Source organism: Perca fluviatilis, chromosome 2 (assembly GCF_010015445.1).
Source record: "Perca fluviatilis chromosome 2, GENO_Pfluv_1.0, whole genome shotgun sequence".
Lineage (NCBI taxonomy): Eukaryota > Metazoa > Chordata > Actinopteri > Perciformes > Percidae > Perca > Perca fluviatilis.
This window is the reverse complement of record NC_053113.1, coordinates 32,725,610-32,748,193: the sequence shown is the minus strand read 5'-3', so window position 1 is coordinate 32,748,193 and position 22,584 is coordinate 32,725,610. Positions and strand designations below refer to the sequence as shown.

The following is a 22,584-nucleotide window of genomic DNA, read 5'->3' as shown; positions in this document are numbered from 1 at the left end:
AATGTCGGAACATAGGGCTGTGGGAACGTAGGCACGCTCCCTTTATAACATAGAGCCCTGTTCTTTACTGCCTTATGTTTAAATCAATGATGTTCAATAATCTTTTATGAGATTGGAAACAAAAATAGGCCTATACATTCCATAACTGAAAGCAACCTTCTGTAGATGAGTGTTTTAACGTTTTTATCAGCTCCTCTTTTGCCTCATTTTAAAAATGACATTTGGATAGTAAGAAGATGAGCTATTTTAATGAGTAAACTCAAATCTGAAGCTATAAATTGGATAGATTAATCATTTAACATACACATGTAACACATATAAGCACAGACAATTAGAGGTTTGTGTCAGTTGCTGAAAACTTTATATTAAAGCCCATCATCAGGCATCTTCTATAACTGACAAATAATACTAAGCATTGCAATCCATTCTGCCATGAACCTCCTACATTGATAATTAAAGTAATTATTTGTTATGTGCTTCGTCTCTACATCTTGTAAGCAGCCAACAATGTGATTTTATTTGATGTCAGTTGAACAGAGCTGGAGTTTTTTTTTTTTTTTTTTTTTTTTAAAGATGCCTTTCTCTTCACCGGCTTATTTATTATCACCATCACCACAATTTACAGTAAACCCTTCGATGTGTTGGTTTGTGGTCTGGGGCCTTTATGTGGAGTAGACTGACACCTAGCGTTTCCTCTGACCTACTGTAGGCCTGTATCAGCAGCCTCCAATTCAACACAACAGTATCCAATACAAAATTAAATTAAATAGAATAAATAAATATGTATGTAAATGTGCTCTATAAATCAATCTGTTGGTTAATATAAGTTTCCTTAAAAGAAAATGTAGATGTTGGCTATTTATGATACTGTGTCTAAAACAAGTTTGTACTTTTCTTGTAGTGGCGGCTCCTGGATCTTATGGCCTAGTAGAAGATTGTCTCTCTGCCCGCTCAGGATGATCATTATATAATAAATTAGGGGGATCAAAGAGACTCTTGACACGGTGTCATTACTCCGACTCCAGCTCGCCGCGGCCCCCGGCGTTCTGCATACCTTTCCGGGCTAGGTTCCATATGGCCCTCGCTGGCTGCGGTGGGTGTGCGCTGTTAACTGTATTTAAGCACTGGCTGCTCAGTGCTCACACATTTTGCGGATAAAGAGTTTAGACTGCAGATTCACTGGCAGCATGGCGACCGACAAGGAGGCACGTCTGGGCTCCATCGAGAACCCGATCAAGTTTAGGGATCAGGACTTCCAGGCTCTCCTAGAAAAGTGTCTGAAGTCCGGACAGCTGTTTGCTGATCCAACCTTTCTACCTGAGCAGAAGTCCATCGGTTTGCCTGAAGATCCTAACCCCAAAAAGGCGATCAAGTGGCAGCGACCCAAGGTAGACCAAGTTGTGCATGCGTGTAGCCTATCGCGCCAGTTGTTGTAGGACGTTGTACTGTAGGGTGTTTTTGGTCTAAAAAAAACAATTGACACAACATTTTAGGTTGTAAAATAATCAATAATCATGTCATGTTTGCTTCCTCTACAGCCAAAACATGAGAAATACATATTTGAGAATATGCTGCCAACATTTGGATTATATTCTGCAGGCATACCAGATTAATATAATGGGGAAGTTGTCTTCATGTAGCCTGCATCTTTTGGCCACTTGTAGTGGTTTTAAGAGATGCCTAAACAATAACATGTTAAATGTAATTGCAAGTATCTTCTTGGCATTGCTTCTTCACAGGGACTTTATCAACAGTGTTGCAGAGTTGTAGACAGATGTTCAGCTGACAGTGATCCAGGTGTGGCTCAAGTCTGAGGAATTTATTACCAGGAGCAGTTTCCTTAAGAGAGTAACTGAAGAAAAAGCATTTTTAAAGTCTCAAAGCTAAAATGTATAATTTTGAAAGGTAAAATGGGACAGCCATATGTATTGTTCAGTCACAGATTATAGATTAAATATAGAATTATAAATTGATAGAATAACCGGCAACATGTGTAAACATTGAATAATTCATTAATCGTCTAACCTTTTCTTCAAATGTCCTGTCTTATCGCATACTTATGATGTTTGTGTGGTTATACCATCTTGTGCTCACACTGTCCTCCTCTTGTTCCATCTCTGCAGGAAATCTCAAAGAACGCTGTGTTTGTGGAGGACACGATTGGAACCACTGATATCTGTCAGGGCCAACTGGGTGAGTACATCTCAGGAAAACTTCAATTTCTATCCACATTCAAATCTGCCTCTCCTGCCCACTGCTCATCTATCCTTCAGGAGGAATGAGATACTGGGATACGTCATGCTGAATTATTTTAGACTGGCATTGCACAACATCCTGGAAAAATTTAAATCAACAAAAGCTGAAACACTCCTGTAAGTAGTTCAGTTTGTTCCTATTTATTTGATTGCTGTAAAATGCAGTGACTTTAGAACATTATGTCTGCACCACAGCCCCAGGGACTCTGTGTTCCCTAAACTCCAAATCTGCAGGAGGTCCAGACCCCGTCATAGTCCAGTCTTTAATAGCCCACAGATTCTGCTTAAATATTTGTTGTTCGGTGTGTTTCTCATTTGTGGTGAACTAAGAGATTGTTTTCTGCTCAACAGCTAACTTTCCTTCCTCCTCTGAGATTTCTAAATTGGTTTATGTCACCAGTTGCGTGCAGATATGTCGATGGCCAAGATCAGTACCAGCCTCCACCATCTTCTTTCATGTCTGAGTTTTACGTTCAAACTGTACGTGTTTTTCTGCAACATCTGGAACACATGTTTGCTGTGGCGGAGGAATGTGGCCTGTTACTCACTGGAGACCAGTGCTTTCTTGGCTCTTAAAAAAACAACTAACCATTCATTACGAAACACTACAAATCCTCTAAGATGTGTCCATAGCCGCTTCTTTTTGTTTATCAGGCAACTGTTGGCTGCTGGCTGCCCTGTCCTGTCTCACCATGCACCCCCAACTCTTTGTGAAGGTGGTTCCAGCCAACCAAAGCCTGTCCGAGCCTTATGCAGGGATCTTCCATTTTATGGTGAGTATCATGTATGACACAGAACCTCTGACTCCCTGCCCTTTTTTGCTAATGAGAAAAGTTGCTAATTAGACCCCCAATCAAGCCAGCTCAGACCAACACCTTGTTTGCTGCTGACCAACAACAACAAAATCACACTCACAAAAACTAAAGTCTTCCTCGTATGCTAATACTTTAATGTACCATACATGCTCTATATCTCAATGTCACCTCTCGCCTCATGTTGCCTGGGCATGTGGCTTGATATTCTTTGGGAAAGCAAATACTTATGATAAGCTGTAATTATGTTGAGGTTAACCATTTATTACAACTACAATATGCTTTTTAGTTTGGCAGTGTGGCTCTACTTATTTGATGCTCCAGAAAAATATCTAATCTTGTGGTAATATGTAACTTTGTTGGGGAATATGAAAGGATAATATCAACCTACATAATATGGGCCTTAAAGGAGTACTTCTCTGATTTAGCATTGCACTTCTATAACTTTGTTGGACTTGTGATGGACAGTTTAGAAAAATAAGATCAAAATTGACAGCATAACCAGAGATACCTATTTGTTTTTATTCCATGCATTCTTCTTCCTTGTCAAAACCTGGTGCCTATATTACCCACAATGCAACTCTTCCACCAAAAATTCAGTTCTCTAAAATCTGTGGAGTTACTCATAAGGTGGGTTCCTGCTTAATTACCTTAGATTGTGGCCCTGTCTAAAGAGGGTCACTGTGTCAAAAGCTCGTTTCATGACATGTATTATTTAAGATGATATTTAAGTTACATGTTCCATATTCCTACATTAATTTATGTTTAATCAAATAAACCACACGTCAAACCTGGGGACAGCAAGTATTCAAAAAATACTGTACCCATAGAGGGAGTTAATCCATTGATAGTTCTTGAGATAGGTATCTGTCATATATCATTTAACATTATATTGATCATTCAACTAAAACAATTTTTTGTATCTGCCTGAACCATGAGGCTTAATGAGTGCCCATCACTGTCCATATATGACAAACTTTGGGTTGTGTATGTGTGTGTGTGTGTGTGTGTTAAATACTGAAGCACATTATAGACATACCGTATTAAATTGTATGCCTAATTCACACATGATCATTGTATGTCACTTCATGTAAAAAGACTCATTCTCTGTCTTTAAAGTAATTCATATGTTTAAGACTTTACCTATTTTTAATATGTGGGCGTATTTGTTCTGGCATTTATTCAATGGGTCAAACAGGTATCAACTCATCCTGCAGTCATCACTGCATGTCTCACACCTTAAAAGAGACAAACATAAAACCTCTTTATCACTTTATTAAAAGTGGTGATTTTAATCTAGAGAGTTTATCATTCACACGCTCTGACCTGCACAGACCAATAAAATATCACCTTATTATACGTACAAGGAAATCACACTCGTTAGATATAGATAATTTTTTAACGGCTTCTCCTCTGTGATTATTTTGACCCGGGACATTGGACCTTTAGAGACTGTTAGGAAGAATGTGACATGACCTAACAAGCAGGATGCAAGGCCTGGGAACTCATTTCACCCTGTCAGCGTGATGGGAGAGCAGTCCAGACATGCAGGTATTGACTACCCCTGAGACACACACACACACACACACACACACACACACACACACACACAGCTGCAGCTATGAAAGGCCAGTGCAGGCCTGCTCTCGGCTGCTATTGTGTACACACAGTTAGCAGTACAGTACACACCCCTAGTCATGACCAGTAACTGCCTCGGGAGGTGGTTTAATTTTATTTAGTCAGACAAGAGAACAGTGTTTAACTTGTTCTTTTATAGATCATAGGGTTTAAAATCTTTCATTGTTTTTTTTCTCTCTCTAAACATAGTCTAGTCTTTTCTACAGTAGTACAAAATTGTGTGGTTTAATAACACAAATTGATGTGTAAAGCCACTTTCAGAAACAAGGCAATTCAAAGTGATTTACATTACATAAGACATAAAAAGGTTATTAGTAAAATGTGCCAAACATTGGGTTAGCATTCCTACAGAAGCTCAGTATTCATGTTAAATAATGTTTTGACCAATCATAACGCCCTAAAGGCATTAAACATAGACATAAAAGTAACACAAGGGAATATAAAAACTCAAATATAAATAGGATTTTAAAAGAATGAAATGAAATACAAGATTAAAAAAAGTTAAAAATGAAATAAACTGAGGAATAAAAACATACAATACCGGTCACACCAGACCAAGTAAGGGTGTAGCTACAAAGTTGAGGGTATAACCTCAGAGTGTACTGAATTGAGCGACTGCATTGTATTGCCTCTAAATTCAACTTTTATTTTTTAAGAGGAACAATGTGTTCTTCCTTTAAAAGTTACATACTCTTGCTTTAAAAAGGCTATAATCAATAGTTTTACAATAACATGACTACTTCCGCTCATAGTGATGAACCCACAGACTGAGCTCTACTGAGCTTAATAGCATGTTTCCGCACAATGTTTGGGCTTTTCTGGCCCACAACTTTATTGTTTGTCGTTTTGGGGTGTTTTCAACAACAACAAAAAAGCAACCTGATCAGCACCAAAAAGCAGGAAGACACAGTTAGCGACTAGCTGGTGAACATAGTTGAGCATTTAGCAACAAAAGAGCCACAAATTTCTGACAGGAGTTGGTTGAGACCAAAAACAGAGCAAAAAGAAAGTGAATATTGTGTGAAAAAAAAAATGTAATAGAAACACAACTTCACTCCACAAGTTCAGGTGGTTTGTCCCTTTACACTCTGCCTTCCTCCTCATTAACTTTCCTCCTGATTCATTACATCCATGTCTGCTCTATTCTCACCATCCCTCTCGCTGTGTGTCCCTGTGCAGTTCTGGCAGTATGGTGAGTGGGTGGAGGTGGTTGTGGATGACAGGCTGCCAGTATGCGAAGGCCGTCTGCTCTTCAGCTACTCTCGCACCCGCAACGAGTATTGGAGCGCCCTGGTGGAGAAGGCCTATGCCAAGTCAGTTGCCACTACCAAGCATATGTTTCTGGGTTGTAATGTCTTAGATCGCCCACACTTGAGTTTGCGTGTGTGTGTGTGTGTGTGTGTGTGTGTGTGTGTGTGTGTGTCGCTACAATGAGTTCACAAAGAAATACACTTTCTCACCTCATTGTGTGTAGGTTAATTGGATGCTACGGAAGCTTGAAGGGGGGCAACATTTCAGAGGGGATGGAGGATTTCACAGGAGGCATCGCACGCTCGCTGAAGGTCACATCTCGTACCCCTCGTGTCCTCTGGAGGTCTCTGACAGCCGCCCTGTCTCGAGGCAGCCTGCTTAGCTGCTTCATTAAGGTACGTACACAGCTCCAAAAAGTTCACACTACACAGGTGGATGCTTGCTTTAGATCCATTTGAGTTCCTCTCTTTGTCTTCACAGGCCTGCAGCACCCTTGAGATTGGTAAAGTGACAGAAAAGGGGCTGATAAAGGGCCACGCTTACGCCATCACCAACACCGACAAGGCCAGTATGACACAGAGACACACAGCAGCACTGAGCTGCTGCCATTACTTATTGTTGCATTGTCATCAATATGTTGTTTTGTGTGTTCTCGGTTTCTGCAATGATAGAGTTTCTCCACAAAGACCATTCTATTATCTAAAGCCATTTCCTGTCATTTAATCTCATGTCATTTTTATTATAATCTAATCTAATGTAATCTCATTTAAATAATCCCATCTCATCAAATCATACTTAATTAATCTAATATAATATCACTGAAATCAAATTTACAGTAATGTAATGTTATCTCATGTCAATCTGACCTAATCTAATCATATTTTAATGTGTCTCACCTTAATTTAATCAACTAGCGTATTGTGTATTTTCATCTCATCTCATATCATTCCATCCCACCATAATTTATTATAATCTATAGGGCAAAATATATCTCAGCACAAGGTCCATTCGTAGCTGTTCTGGTGCTTTTGATCAAATGTCAACTGTTTATTTTCTGAGCTCCTTAAAGACTGCTCATCCATGTTGGCTCAAAAATTGTGATTGACAACTCATTCTTGACCTTAGAAACAAAAGAAAAACAGCGTGTGATGCGATCGAAAGCTCCAGAACAACAACTAATGGACCTTGTGGTGAGATCTTTTTGGCCAACGGGCTATCTCATCTCATCTCTAAGTACAAATTAAAACACTGAGATAAAACTCAAAACTGACAAAACAATCTATAAGACTTTACTCTTGTGTGAATGTCTTCTCTCTTCACGTTTCAGGTGATGAAAGTGTCAGATGAGGTTTTGTTGTTGAAGCTGAGGAACCCCTGGGGTTTTGTCGAATATCGTGGACCCTGGAGTGACAAGTGAGGAAGCATCCTGTTTGTGCACGTTGTATGAAAGAGAGAGAGAGAGAGAGAGAGAGGGGAGGGAGAGAGGGAGGGAGGGAGGGAGAGCACTCACTCAGTTTCTCTTTGTTTGTGTGTATGTGTGTGTGTGACTGCAGGGGTAAAGAGTGGGATGACGTGGTCAAAGCAGAGAAGGAAAGAATTCAGTTGCAACAGAACGAAGATGGAGAGTTCTGGTACGTGGCACACACTACTGGGATAACACACAAACGTACACTTCGGAACAAGTATTCAGATCCTTTACTTAAATCAAAGTACTAATACGACACTGAAAATACTCTACTACAAGCTTTAAGCCCTGCAATCAGAAACCTTACTTAAGTAAAAAAAAATATATAGGTATTATCAGCTAAATAAAGTTTCAAAAGTAAAAGTACTCATTCTGCAGGACAATTGTCCCTGTCAGTGTTTTACTATTATATACAGTGGTGGAATGTAACTAAGTACATTAACTCTATTATTATACTTAAGTACAAGATCTGAGTACTTCTTCCACCACTGATTATCATTATTACATCTGTTTTTGGATTAATATTACTGCTGCATTAATGTGTATGTTGCATTTTACTACCGTAGATGTGCTCACTTTAACTTCTGTTGGGTAGTTTGATCTACAGTAATGCATCATATTCTATATACTCCATATATATTCTATATTACTCCACAGCACTGTGGAGATACAGTAGGTCTGGCAATGCGAGACTATATTCTATAAAGTCATCATATGTTTGTAGCGTCGCTGTCCTGTGAGAACCACCGACGGACTTTTCATGAGCTCAGAAAAAATGCCCTGTTTTCAGCTTTGTGATGATGCATATTGTCCAGCTGATCCAAGAGGGTTTTTAAAGACTGTCTTTAGCTTAAGAAGTAAGAGTCTTTTCTCAACCCATAAAGGAACACTTCATCCTTCAGTTTATCAGAAACAAATTACCACATTTAGAGATACAGTACATGGTTTTAATTGGACAGGAAGGGGAAGAAATAATTGTAATCTTAACAGCAACTAAACCTGTCAGACAAATGTAGTGGAGTAAAAAGTACAATATTTGCCTCTGAGATGTAGTGGTGTGCAGTGTTGGGAAAGTTCACTTTCTACATGAACTAGTTCAAAGTTCAGTTCACAAATTTTAAAATGAACTAGTTCAGTTCATAGTTGATACTTCAAAATTTTGAACCAAGTTCACAGTTCCAAAAATGAACTAGTTCAAAGTTTGCACAGAAATGTAAGATTTTTCCCATCCTCACCGACCTTTAACCTTAAAACTCGTTTAAATGATCGTACGACGCATCCTTGCGGCTTTTTGTTTTGATGACGCATGCGGCGGTGCGACACTGGTGGCTGGTGTTGCCAGATTGGGTGTTTTTTCCACTACATATTAAGGCCTGTTTACGGTGTGTTTTAGCCGGGTATTCGCAGGGAAGGCTCTATAGAAATCTGGCACCCTATTGAACAAAGTTAAACTGAGAGAGCGTGCCGTTCACAGACACCAGAATGAACGAGTTCACAGTAACATTCATCAGGCAGTAATACAGTACGTTCAGTTCATGTTCGCCCAAAATATGAACGAGTTCATGAACTATCGTTCAATGAACGTGTTCAGGCACAACACTGGTGGTGTGGAAGTATAAAGTTGCATCAAATGGAAACGCTGCCTCTCTATTAGGATCAGTACTGAGGACTTCTGCAGCCTGTTTGACGTTGTGGAGCTCTGCAGTGTGAATCCTGACAATCTTGAAGAGGAAAACCCACCTGCCTCTACCTGGACCATCAGTGAACATCGAGGATTCTGGTTACAGGGGAGCTCTGCTGGTGGTAGCCGCAAATACAACCGTATGTTTATGAATTTATATTTACACAAAAATGCATTCAAGCTCTACCTGGATCATTTAAAGTGATCATACTTTTTTTTTCTCCTCAGGATCGTTCTGGAAAAATCCTCAGTTCCAGTTGGTTCTAACGGAGGGGGACCACTCAGGACAGGTCTACGAGGGGGGTAGTAATGAGAATTATGATGAGGCTGATGGTGAGGATGATAATGAGGAGGATGAAGATGACATGCTGATCCCAGAGGACAAGAAGAAAGCAGAGAAACCGAAGCAGAAAGGCAGACAATGCACCGTGCTGGTGGAGCTGCTGCAGAAGAACCGCAGGAAGGATATAGTCAACTTCCTCCAAATAGCTTTCCATATTTACGAGGTCACAGACACTTTATTTTTGACTTTTGGATTTATTAAATATTTTGAGTCTCTGCACATTTATTCTGTTTCAGAATAAACTCACACCCATGTTTGTGTTTCCCATTTTTTTGCAGGTTTCTCCTGAGGTGAGTATTCAATGAGGGATAGATACATAATCTTTCATTATCTAAGTAGAATAGATCATTTATATCTTTCTTTTTACAGCTCCAGGGTGCGTGTCTGACTCGCAGCTTCTTCATGACTACTCGCCCTGTGGGTCGCTCTGGGAAATATAGGGCTCAGAGGTAAAAAAACCATCATGAGAAATAATGACAGCTTATTAGTAATTATTTAATAATCTGTTCATAAAAGCAGAACATTTGGTGCTGGTGCCTTTACTTGGTACCTTTAGGGACTGTAGACCAGAGTAAAATGTCTTATATTCATTGCTAACTGTGCGCTGAATCGAGTGTAATCCCTTCGTATTTGTACCTCAACTTAACAAATCTGCTTAGGCACTGAAACAAGTACTACTTTTCCAACTAAATGCAAAGATGGAAGAAGAGATCAATGAGTTTTTTAGTCCCAGAAACCTTGAAATCTGTGTACAATTTGAGCATAACTCAAATGATCTGTAATCACTATTTTTATTTTGCAAATACAAATTCCCTTTATCATCCAGAAAAGAAAATTCATTTGGCCAGGGCTGCCAAAAACAAAAGAAAAGACATTGGGATAAAACAACAGAGAACATATTTAACAGTAAGTGCACATGGCTCTGATGTTAGCAGCAAGTAGCTCATTAACTTTGTGCCACAGGGGTGTGTGGAAGAAGCTGCTGCTGGACCCGGGGAAGTACATCATCGTGGCGTCCACCTATCAACCCAACCAGCCTGGAGAGTTCTTTGTCCGCATTTTCTCCAAGACTGGAAACACTCTGGGGTAAGATGGAGGGAAATTAGCGTTTAGGGCCTAAAACATGGGGACAAAAATCAAGAGAAGATGAACTAAATGTCATTTTGTTCACTCCTTTACCATAAAAATAGCCTGGTGTCAGAAAAACAGCTCCATTTACCAGCCAGCTTGTGTAAAGGTTACATGCGTCTTACTGTGAAATCATAGACCAACAACACTTCCAGAGGGCTCTCTGAATCCCCTCCAGCCTCTCCCACTCTCAAAGACACAGTCATAGTCACCCACACTCCCCTCTACCTACACTCAAACTTACAACATTATACTACTGTGTAATTTAGAAAATTGCAATTAGTCTCAACAATAGGCTTGTAAAAGCACCTCTTCTGGCTTCTGTTAGCAACAACAGCCAATTACTGAGATTAGTAGTAGTAGTTGTACTCACTCTGACTATAATAATCAGATTTATTTCCCAGTGATCAAGATTATTGTAATTTGTTTTTTTACAAAATTATTTGAATACTTTTAGTACAGTGGTGGGAAGTAACTAAGTACATTTATTCAAGTACTGTACTTAAGTACAATTTTGAGGTACTTGAGTCTTTCCAATTTATGGGACTTTATACTTCCACACCACTTCATTTCAGTGAATGTCATTTTTACTGCACTACATTTAATCAACAGATGTAGTTACTTTGATTGTAAAGACAAAACACATGATCAACCTTTTAAATATGATGCATTGTCATAAATTAAAATCCCTACATAACCACACTGGTGTTTTCAGTTATGTGGCTGAATGGACCTGTTAAAATAACAGGAGTTAAAATAAGGGCACCTATAAGATATGATAAAGTTGTAACTATCCTGCAACAGACTTTAAAGGAGAGCCCCCTGAAGTCCTGCAACAATATTATCTTGTGCGCATAAAATCATCAGGACCTTTGGGGGCTCCATAATTTAACACTCTAAATAAGGCAATTATGCATAATAAGTCAATTTGCGTACTTTACATATGTTACGTTTTGCTGATGAGTATTTTTACACTGTGGTATTGCTACTTTTACTTAAGTAAAGGATCTAAGACCAAATCAGAGAATATTTCTGAGTGTGTAAGGTTATAGTGTGTAAGTATAATCTGGCATGGTCTTTGTGTTCCAGGACTCAGGACTTTACCTGCTCCTCTGGCTTCCTCCAGGTGAGTTTAGTGGTCTCGTCCACATACTGTACATCAGCCAACAGCAGCTAACCAAAAGAATAAAGTCTGTTTATGTTTGTTTGGTGTGTTTGTGCCACTGAACAGCTTATGGCAGCTCCCGTCTCCCCGGAGGATCAAGCGAGAGTTCAGAAAACCTTTGATGAAGAGGCTAGCCAAGTAAGAACTCTATTGTACATTCATTTATTTAATAAAAGTGTAAATTGAGGGCCTTTGGTTATCTCGTGTGTTCTTTCTCCCCCGGCAGGATGACAGACTGAACGCCAAGAAGATCATGAAGCTGTTCAACACAGGTTAAAATCTTTACTATATCCAGTTTTTCATGTTTTAGCTGCATCTGAAAATGACACAGAGCTTCACCACAAGCAATATTTTACTATATTATATCTGTAATGACCACTAGATGGGAGCAAAGTAGTGACATGTTCCCTCAAAAGTTGGGCCAGTGGAGCCACAGAGGTCACCAGTCTAGACAGAGGCTCATAGCTGCAGTCAGATAGAGTACATTGAGTAATAAAAGTGACTATACTTGTCCTCACCTTCACCTTTCCTCATCTTAATCCAATTTAAACCTGTATTATCTTTCTCTGCATCAATCTGTGTCTTTCTTCCCCTAATCACAGCTCTTGACAAAAATTACCATCTGCCACTGGAGACATGCAGACAGCTCATCTTTGGACAGGCTGTATCCTTTATATTAAGTATATTCAATAATATAACTCACATTATAGTCTGCTTGTAGTTCAATACAATCTTTGTTAGACTTTGACTATGTACATCTGGTTTACCAAATCTTACAGAAATGACATGTTTTTCACCAGTTAATGTTAAAAACTTCATTGACCTCTGCTAGTTCCACACTTCAGCAGGGAAGATGCTTGCTGACGAAGGCGTTCGAAGCCCAGTCCTTCGGTTGAGTCATTGTGCCGCCCCACTGTTCACTTTTACTATGCTTCCTTATAACTTTATTGCTCTGTCCTGTTGAGATGTCCTTAATTCTGCTGGCAGACTAAAGGGCGCTCCAGTCTCAGCCGTAAACAAACAGAAACCCTGCTGTCTAGTCTGCGCCACCTGCAGGTACAGCTCAGTGTGTGTGTGTGTGTGTGTGTGTGTGTGTGTGTGTGTGTGTGTGTGCGTGCGTGTGTGTGTGCGTGCGTGTGTGTGTGTGTGCACGCGTGTGTGTGCGTGTGACTTGTGTCATCATTACTTATTCTGATGCTGCGTTCTCTTTCAGTCCATCTTTATCAAGTTCGATGAGGACTCTTCTGGGACCATGAGCACCTTTGAACTCAGTACAGCACTGGAAGCTGTTGGTATGCTCGCACGCACACACATACACACACACCACTATGTGCACACAGATGGTTGCTGCTGTTGCTGTTTGGTCTTCACACCTTTGTCCACTCCTCTGTTTCCCAGGGATGCAGTGTGATAGCAAGGTAGTTCAACTGCTGTCTGAGCGCTTTGCATCTGGAGAGCTTCAAATGCCCTTCCACGGCTTTGTGTCATGTGTCAACAGGATGCAAAAGCTTTTCGGTAACACACACACGCACACACGCATAAACACACACACACACACACACACACACACACTCAGGTATGATTTTGAATGATTTTGAATGATTTTGAATGATTTTGAATGATTTTGAATGATTTTGAATGAATGACTTTTACTGGTATTGTTGTATTGGTACTTTTACTTAAGTAAAGGAGCACTTCTTCCATCACTGCATACAGAGACATGTCACACATGTGACCTAGTGACATTTTACAATTAGATTTTAGATAATTTTATAAAAATATTTTTACAAAAAAGGTTTTAGGAGTATTTGGACTATCACTAAATTTAATTCAGGATACTTGTCAGGATCTCAGTTTTGAAAAGGAACACTAAACTTGATGCAGAATTTACTGAATGTTGAGTCTTTGAATAGACAGTGTATGCATTCATTTCCTCCCCTCTGCTCCTCAGCTCTGTATGAATCAGAGACCAGTCAAGAAGTGAAAGACAGAGGGATCAACCATGTGAGTATCTGGACAATATGCTCTGCTGTGTGATTATTCTGACCTGAACAGGTTTTTTTTTGATTTTCTGAGTTTCTGCTTTCTGCTCACCTGTTGTCCTTCCACAGTGGCTGCTTCAGTTCCTGATGCTGTGAAGAGGGTCTCCACATGAGACCCAGCTGAGCCACAGCATGCTGTTGATTTTTAAACAAGGTTCAGCTTTATTGTCATGGATTGCACCATGAAATGCAGTTGTACACACAGAAAAAATATAAATTAGAATAGAATAAAACAAATAAATAAATATTGCATACCAATTATATGCGGATGATATCCAGCTCCATTTTTCATTTAAACCCAATAAGGCTTTTAGGTTATCTAGTCTTCTTCAGTATCAAAATGTGCGGTGTAGGGATGCGGTAGGAGTACGGTAAGTGCAGGTAAGTGCGAAGGCGTAGAAGTGCGGTGGGAGTGCAGCGTTAGGGTCTGTCTCTCCACGTACCTACGTACTGTACCCACAGCGTTGATTTAACGCAGAAGCATAAATTGGCCTTTAACCATCTGAGATCTAAGGCATTTTTAGATATCTTCTTGAATTCTCCTTTTAAGGGTTTTTACATACAAATGATCCCCATGTGTTTCATATCAAAATGTTCAGAACAAACTCAGCTTTCTGTATCGTGACTCCCAAAATTGTCCCAGAGCAATGTATAAAGAGATAATTTGGCCCTAAAGCAGACATAGTTCTCAAATCTCTTGTGAAAACGTGCCTGCACTCAATTGTTTTGGTGCCTGAAATGGGTTTACAAAAGTCTTTTCTCCTCAGAGAGTTAAGACAGAGGTTCTGGTTGTTGCTCACATGCTCATATGGTCATTTTATCTTCTTCAGCACCATCATTTAATTGTTTTGCAATACTGTTACTTTACTAAAAAATTAATAAAATGGATATCTACAGATGTAAAAAGTTTAAAGGTGTCCCTATTCCTTTTGTCTTTAACAAGAACGTTGTTTCAAACCCTTTACGTAGTTCACATTATTACCCTTTTTCAGTAATGATCACATAATCAACTCTTGAAATTCTGTAATAATGAAAAGAAAATCTGTTTCTTATATAATACGTGAATTAAATGGTACACATGTAATTACACAACTGAAGAAAAAAAAAATCACTGCAGGCCAACAGTTACTCATCCATGCACACATGAGCATACCCTGGGTAATATCTGTGTGCGCACGCACAGTCAAAGTGAGCACTGCCTGCCCCACTGAGGGTGTGAGGTTTATGTCTATTCACAATCTCTATTCTTATCGCACTGACGCCACGTACAGCGTCAACACACACGCGCCCCCTCCTTCACTACGTTTCCTCAGTCCCTCCATCTATCCCTCACTCTTTCACCCCCCCTCCTGTTCCCTCTAGTAACTGTCTGAGTCTCACAATCTGCATCCTCCTCCTCCGTGTGACACACACACACACACACACACGGAGCAAAAGTCCTTTCTACACATGTTGCTATTAATAGCAACTTTGCTCACACATCACTTCCTGTTCATCAGTAGGTGAGTACACACAGGTTGTCCTCGGCAACCATCCATCTACATTGTGATAAAGAGAGGAAGAGAGAAAGAGCGAGACAGAAGGGACCCTCTCAGTGTATGGTTTCTCCATCAGCTCTACCTGCTTTATTATTTTATTTGTACATTTCTAACCCTGTGCTTCAGCTCTGCTGGAAGTCAGCCAATGTGACAACTGTGGACTCAACAAGGCTTGCAAAGGCCTCACAGGACTCAGTGCACATGTGCTCGCTCTCATACGCTCACCTTCTGTGTTTCAGAAAAGCCAAGAAACAAAACTAAGTCTACAGTCATGCTAGTGGCTCTCTGAGGCTGTCCTTAGGCACAGCAGTGTTTTAAATATATGCTAGCATGTGGGTGGATGTTTAGCAGGTATAATTATTTACGATGTTCATAATAGTTTGTGTATTTGCATGCTAACGTTTGTTAATTTGCACTAAAAACAAAGTACAGAGCTAACGAAACTGCCATCCCTCCAGCCATTCTGCTAGCATGGCTAAAAATAAATCAATAAACAACTACACTTCATCCTCTCTAATCTTGAATTCAATCACTAAATAACTAACCTAAAACAAAGTTTTTAAAATGACCTTTGATAAAAAAAACAAAACATTGGGATTGCCAAAATGATTGTCATCTCCTTTAAAACTTTATTTATTGAATTTCCAAGCAGATATAGATAATGGCAGAAAGAAACAAAATACACACACAATGATAAATAAAAGGTCACAAAGTTGCATGGCAAATAGTAAATAGTGAAGTGCATTTAAAATATTTGTGGAAGTTTTATTGTTTTACAACATTGAATCACATCTCCTTTAACGGCACACCTGTGTCATCACAGCTGCAGCCAGTTGGCTTTTAGAAGTCACATGATAAGTTCAATGGAGATCACCTGTGTGTATGTTCAAAACAATGGTCGTCAAGTCTTCCAAAAACTGGTAGATGGACCTTGTCAGTGTTTCAGTTTTTTTCCCGTTTAAGAAAGAAGAAAATGTCACCTATCCAGGTAACACTTTACTTTAGCGTTTATAAGCAATATTTAAAGGGGCTTTACTTGACATTCAGAACATGAATACAGCAGCAAACAAATATTTGCCCTGATGGAGTAATGGCATCCCTCCCCTTCCAGTGGATCCCATGGGACCTTATTTCATAAAAAAAATATATGTAGTAGTGAACAGGGAGAGACAATTCATTTTATTTTATCCCGTTGAATTACACATATGCTGTTTGTCAATTTACATTTTTTTATTATTTTGCAAGTGACAGTTTGTTGTATGTTTGTCGTACCAATTAGCTTTGTGTGAAACCACAAAACTACATATATACATATCTTGTCTCGTCACCTTGCTTGCTGCTCAGCTTGCGCGCTAGCTGACTTAGCTATTTTCCACAACACATGGGAAGTTATTTTACCTAATGTGTTTAATCCAGCATCTTTTCATCAAAGAACGAGCAAGACCCGCTGCTCGTGTTTGCAACGTTACATCCCAGTACAATACACACCGGCATCATACCTTCAGCTGGACCTCACTTATGCGACATTGGGGTAAGTAGTCTTTTTTTAATGACATATTTTTACAGTCCTGTACTTAAAGAGTTAAAAAAAACATCTAAAGACTGAGACCTTCTTGACTTGCAAAATTATCTTTTAAAAATGCCGAACATCATATGTGTAAATCATTGCTCAAATCTTACCGGATTAAATAATTATTTGTCTCTCCCCGTTCACTACCAATACGTATTTTCTCCAAAATAAGGTCCCATGGTGCTCCACCGGAAGGGGAGGGACTTTAAATTGTTATAGAGTCACACTCCTCCTGTGTGTGTTGTAATCAGAGTTTCTCTGTTCTTTGTTTTCATAGCCAGTCAGGCTGCACATGCGTGTTAATGCATGTGACCGTGAAAAAACTTAGGTATTTTACGTATTGCATAACAGTCTGTGAGAGCCGTGTAGAGACAATCCCAGCCTGCTGTTTTTATTCAGTATTTCAAGGACAGCCCCTTTAAACATTCACTAAACGTTTTATTACACACTATAATGTAGCACATAACGACAACACGACAAGTGTTGTCATATCAATTTGCATTACATATTTTATGTTATGTTACTAGCAGTGAGAACAGTTAACCCATCTGCTTAAAACTATGTGTTATAGTTAAATGTTTATGTACTAAATGAAATGCTCATTCAACAGGGGAGTTAAAATGAATTGAATTAATCAAATTAATTCTTTCATATCATTTTGTATTACATGTGTGAGGGTAACTCCAAAAAAAGCAGTAATTATGACCCTATGTCCTCAGAAATGTTGTAATATAACACACAGAAGAGCGCCAGCTATTTCAGATCAAAAGAAAGAGAAGCAGTTTGTGTCTAATCTACCAGGATATACTGTAAACTGTGCCCTCTCCCTCATAGACAGACTGTTGATTTTCTCTTTTCTCTCTCTGTTGATTATTTTTCTCTCAACAGTGGCGGTGCTCATCCTTCCAACTGCTCTTCTTCTCCTCCCTCCCTCCTCCCCGCAGCTGTCCTGTGGGATGTGATGATGCTCTGACAGGCTTGGTGTCTGTTCTTGGAGGTGCTGGTATTTTTGTGCCACAGCGGCGGGGGCTGGTACAGGAATAGGGCCGGAGTTGTAGTGTGTAGTGGGAGTGGGAGCTGGGGAGGGCTGGGATGGTTTAAGACAGTACTGTGAGATTTTAAGCCATTGTATAGACACAGGAGGGAGACCAGGGGAGGATTGCGTAAGTCGGCTCCCTGGCTGCAAATTTAGCCTGGGCCTGCTCACGCAATAATTTGATGAGCAGTACTATCTCAGTCGTCAGAGCCGGGGTATTTAAAGATGTGAGTGTGTGTTGTCATGGGATGTGGGGTGTATTTATTATGCGTGTTTATTTACAACCCATGAAGATAGCTGATCATTTGTGATGGAAAGAGCGGCCTTTGCATCTACAGTACAGCACCTCTCCCCTTCACTCTGCTCTCTGTTCCTCATCCTGTGTTTTGTAGTCTGTCACTGAAACTCCTTTTTACTTCTCCTCCAACTTCACGACAGGAATAAACTTGGACAGCAACAAGAGATCTTTGAGGTTAATGATATAAATAGATTTTAGCCCTTCTATTTTCCACTTGGGTCCTCCCTTTTGTCTATTTGCATGTGTAGATGTCTGATTGACAGTCTCCTAAGGTTTAAAAAAAAAAAATGCCACTACAGTATAGAGTAGTGATGCACCTATCCAACTTTTCCTCTACTAATAATGATACATCAACTCTGTGTACCGAGTGCTCCCATTTCCCCAAATTTCAAATCTGTATACCTTCAAGGTGTGGAATTCACAGGAATCATTTGTATGTGATGAAACATGAGGTCAGGGATGCAGAAACACTGAGTTTTATAATGACATTATTAAGGAAACTGTATGATTGGTCACGTCATAGTCTCGCATTGTCCACACAGCAATCCAGGATGGGAGAAAAACATGCTCTGGTTTATTGGCATTTCTTTAAACCAATCACAATCATTTTGGGGGGTGCTAAGCGCCGAGCGGAGCCACAGTGCCGCTGGAAAATAGCCTCAGGATGGAACTTGTTTTGATAGAACATGTAGGTTAAAAGCTTGTTTTAGTCATGCAACAGAAAATTCTGATTGGACAGATAGTCTAGCTAGCTGTCTGGATTTACCCTGCACAGATCTGAGGAGCAGTTAACCGTAGTCCTCATAAATCCACCACAGTTTAAAATTCCAACACAAAGAAAGTGGAAGGTCACGGAACTGAAAACGGACATCCGAAAAGGGTGACATCCGGCGGAATTTCCAGCAGAACGGGAGCGATCCTGGAAGTGGAACATCGTGGATATAGACTACGTCATGGCCAACACCCAATCAGCTTAACAAGGTCAGTGCACCAATATCGATAGGGTCTATCGGATCAGTGTATTCCTTCTATAAACTACTGTATGTATTTGAGAAACGTTGGCCTGCAATACCTAAAGTTTGTCGAAACTGTTTAATCAACAATAATACGAAGCACTCTTAGATTCCTATTTAATTAAAATAACATAAAATACCTGAAAACGACAGTTGGACATCTATTTATGTTGCTATCAATGTTGTTTTGTTCGCGTCCTTAATTGCACACAGGACAAAACTGCTTCAGTGGAAATCACCCAGTCCACCTGCAGCTAACTCCTGGCTTTGTGAACTGCTTTGTGAACTTGCATCATCAAGGCTGTGTTGTAGATGTTGATGAAAGCCTTTTACCCTTGTACAGTTAACCATATGCAGTGCACCCATCCATATGATGCACATTGCACACATAATTTGGGTGATATGAATGTAAGATGATCGCAGAAGTGACACTGATCTGTGTTTTTATTTATTATTTTTAAAGAAATGGCAGAGCAGATTCTGAAAACAAATCCAGTGTGGCAGCATTTACATTTTTATGATGTAAATTTAGGGAGCAAAAGCAGTATCGGCTCCAAATATCAGCTTAAGAAAATTGGCAGCCCGTAGCGCTTATAGACACTGTCAAAAACACGGTTAACACAACCTCAATTGAAGGCACCAGAAGAATACTCCTAACCTGGAACTCGCCTACTGATCAATTTACTCCTTAACCACAGGGCCAAATCTAGCCAAGTTTAAGCAGAGGTTTTATTCAATTTTTATTTTAAAAATTTTATTTTTCCTTTTCCCCTGTAATGCGTGTTGTTGGGCGGTGTTAATCTGGCAATGTGTTTATGGTTTGCTAATGTTTTTGGTCAATAAAAAAAAAAAAACTACTTACTGTATTAAAAAAAAAATGCCCCACAGCAAAAATGTTTGAAATTCCCCTCATGACTCGAATACCATCGTCACTGTATGTCACATGCTCAACTTGTTTGTATGCTTATTGAACAAAAAATGTAGTTTCAAGCACCTCATTGTTTTTATACCATTTACATTAAAACTGTTGGCTGGCTGGTTTACAGATTTGTTAAAACTGAGAGAGAGAGAGAGAGAGAGAGAATTGGTCAACATGTACTGTAACAGGGGTGGTTGGAGGAGGGAGGCAGGGGGGGAATGAATCTATCTGAAGGAAGGTGATCTCAAAGATTGCCAACAGCTGATTTAGATAAGAAAAGAGAAAAAAGGAGAGATACACTGAGCAGATGAGAGAAGGAGCACTGTGTGGGCAGAGAAGGCCATCGAGGAGAGGGGGATGTCAGGGACACATGCAGGTCTTCCTGACGTGTTCAGTCCTCTCTTCTACCCCCATATCTTTTCTCTCCCTCTCTCTCGTCATTGGATCCCACCCTCTATCAGTCCCTCTTCCTCACCCACTCACTCCCTTTATTACTACCTCTTACTTGTCCCTGGAAAAAAAGATAGGGCAGTCCTTATGTAAGGAAGTGGGGAGGAGGTGGGTTCTGTGAGCAGAGGAAAAAATGTAGAAACAAAACCTTCTGGATAGACACAAGCTGAGAGAGACTGAGTGGGGGGAATAATGAAGTTGGCATCCGCATTCCTCATCCAGGTGGAAGAAGTATTCAAGTCTACTTAAATATTGGCAAAAAATACTGCATTGTGAAAAAAGAAACCCTACAAATTAAGTACATCCTGCTTTCAAAATGGTATGCTAATGCTAATTCTAAAGTCCCTGCCAGAGTGTTAAATTATTCATTTATGGGTCTGTTTCATTGTTAAAATGCATTGCGTGTTCTAGTCTTACAGATTTTATGCATTAGAACAATGATATATATTTAACTGCTGTGGCTGTACTCCAGCAAATTGGATTACAAATGTAACACTGGCTATGATGTTTAAATGCAGATATTGTTGGCTTCAAGGATGTTTCGGGTCTTTGTAGCCTTTACCCTTGGTGGTAAGCACAAAAATGGCTGGAAGTAAAAACTCTCAAATTAAATCTGAAAATCTGCACTTGAACCACAGTGACTGTTTCACTTCAAATTGAATGCGCTGAAATAAAGCATGAAAAGAAAAGTGTCCGAATACATGTAGACTGCTACATGTCGATTGTGCTGCAAAGTAATGGAGTACATTTACTCAAGCACCATACTGAACTCCAGTACAATTTTAAGGTACTCATTCATTAAATGAGTATTTCATTTCATGTTACTTCATACTTCTTCATTGCATTTCACGGGAAAATCTTGTACATTTTATTCCAATTTCTTTTGAACAGGTACTAGTTACTTTGCTGGTTCCAATTTTACTTACAAAACATGTCAGTTTGCTTTTGATACTTACATACTGTACTTTTACCAAAATGACATTTTCACTGCAGGACGTTTACTTGTGTCTTCATATTTTAGTATTGCCACTTTTACTTGTAAAACATCTAAATATTTTGGTCACTTTACTTTGTTGGAGTAAAAAGAGCAAAACAAAACTGTCCTTAAAAAAAAAAAAAAAAATGACATTCATAGCTACTTCAGCTGTCATGTGACAGGTGGCAAAGGTCTTAATAATAAAATGAATGATGGCTAAATTCCATTTAGCTGCTTCAGTATCAAGGTCCTGGTATTGCGCATGCTAACTGTCACACTGCCATGACTTACTGGGACCCTTAAACAGAACAGAACTATCGTTAATGTTACGAGCAAAATTTTTCCTACTATATGATAACTTAAAGTGTCTGCTGTGATAAAGGAAGTGGACTAATATATTTATAATGTAGGAAATGTGGGTAATTGTAAATGCCAACCAATGCCTCAACACTGTATTTAACGACAGTATCTGACTAAATATACTGAGTGACTTTCCACCTCTGATCTCATCCACATTCTTCCTCACCCTCTTGCTCGTATCCCTCGCTCTCTCTGGCACTTTGCCTCTCTGACTGGCAGCGAGCCTGTTGAAAGTAGGCTAGGATTGACGCGCTGCTTGTGTCTGACTCACAGAGAGCTGTGGAATATACTGAAACCCACTGATTGCATTTAACTTTAGGCATCCAACTCCCATGCAGTACATAATACAATAGAGCCATCCGCTCTGCTTTCTGCACCTAAATGCTGACATTTCTGGCTGCACTTACAGCAGAAAAAAAAAAAAAAAAGACCACCAATTGTTCTGACGTTGTGAACATTTGCAAAGATGGTTATTTAAAGGCATCTCCACATATTACTGCACAAACACTAAAATTAGATTATCTTACGTGTTGTTACCCAACGATGGGTTTAGGTTGATTCCAAACAAACTGAAGTACATCAACTTAATGTTCTGCCATTGCACAATAACCTCTCTCTCACACAAAGCGTTCAGCATCTTTTTA

General features: G+C 39.6%; 1 protein-coding gene and 1 long non-coding RNA gene across 3 annotated transcripts; both read left to right on the top strand.

The window, feature by feature from the left end:
* The first annotated feature begins 1,119 nt into the window (after positions 1 to 1,119).
* Positions 1,120 to 14,146, top strand: capn12 (calpain 12). Of its 2 annotated transcripts, XM_039819045.1 has the most exons (22): positions 1,120 to 1,388; positions 2,124 to 2,193; positions 2,910 to 3,028; positions 5,885 to 6,018; positions 6,180 to 6,351; positions 6,437 to 6,520; positions 7,284 to 7,369; positions 7,510 to 7,587; positions 9,076 to 9,242; positions 9,331 to 9,608; positions 9,724 to 9,735; positions 9,815 to 9,894; positions 10,409 to 10,531; positions 11,663 to 11,699; positions 11,805 to 11,876; positions 11,965 to 12,010; positions 12,341 to 12,402; positions 12,726 to 12,794; positions 12,952 to 13,030; positions 13,137 to 13,253; positions 13,690 to 13,742; positions 13,850 to 14,146. In XM_039819045.1, exons 1-22 carry the CDS (start codon positions 1,188 to 1,190, stop codon positions 13,874 to 13,876), a joined length of 2,166 nt encoding a protein of 721 aa, XP_039674979.1. In that variant the 5' UTR covers positions 1,120 to 1,187; the 3' UTR covers positions 13,877 to 14,146. The 2 variants fall into 2 exon arrangements, with proteins under 2 accessions (XP_039674979.1, XP_039674990.1); XM_039819056.1 differs by lacking the exons at positions 1,120 to 1,388; positions 2,124 to 2,193; positions 2,910 to 3,028 and adding an exon at positions 4,598 to 4,618.
* Positions 14,147 to 16,208: 2,062 nt separating this feature from the next.
* On the top strand, positions 16,209 to 18,815 carry LOC120572859. Its single transcript, XR_005641501.1, has 3 exons — positions 16,209 to 16,306; positions 16,735 to 16,849; positions 17,777 to 18,815. It is a non-coding gene; the product is annotated as an uncharacterized LOC120572859 (long non-coding RNA).
* The last annotated feature ends 3,769 nt before the right edge of the window (positions 18,816 to 22,584 follow it).

What these genes read in the sequence shown, in the direction of transcription:
- capn12 (XM_039819045.1), top strand. Translation starts at nt 1,188, where the DNA reads ATGGCGACCGACAAGGAGGCACGTCTGGGCTCCATCGAGAACCCGATC. An exon ending in CAGGGATCTTCCATTTTATG is followed by an intron (nt 3,029 to 5,884) that starts GTGAGTATCATG and finishes GTCCCTGTGCAG; the next exon opens with TTCTGGCAGTATGGTGAGTG. An exon ending in GTGGAGAAGGCCTATGCCAA is followed by an intron (nt 6,019 to 6,179) that starts GTCAGTTGCCAC and finishes CATTGTGTGTAG; the next exon opens with GTTAATTGGATGCTACGGAA.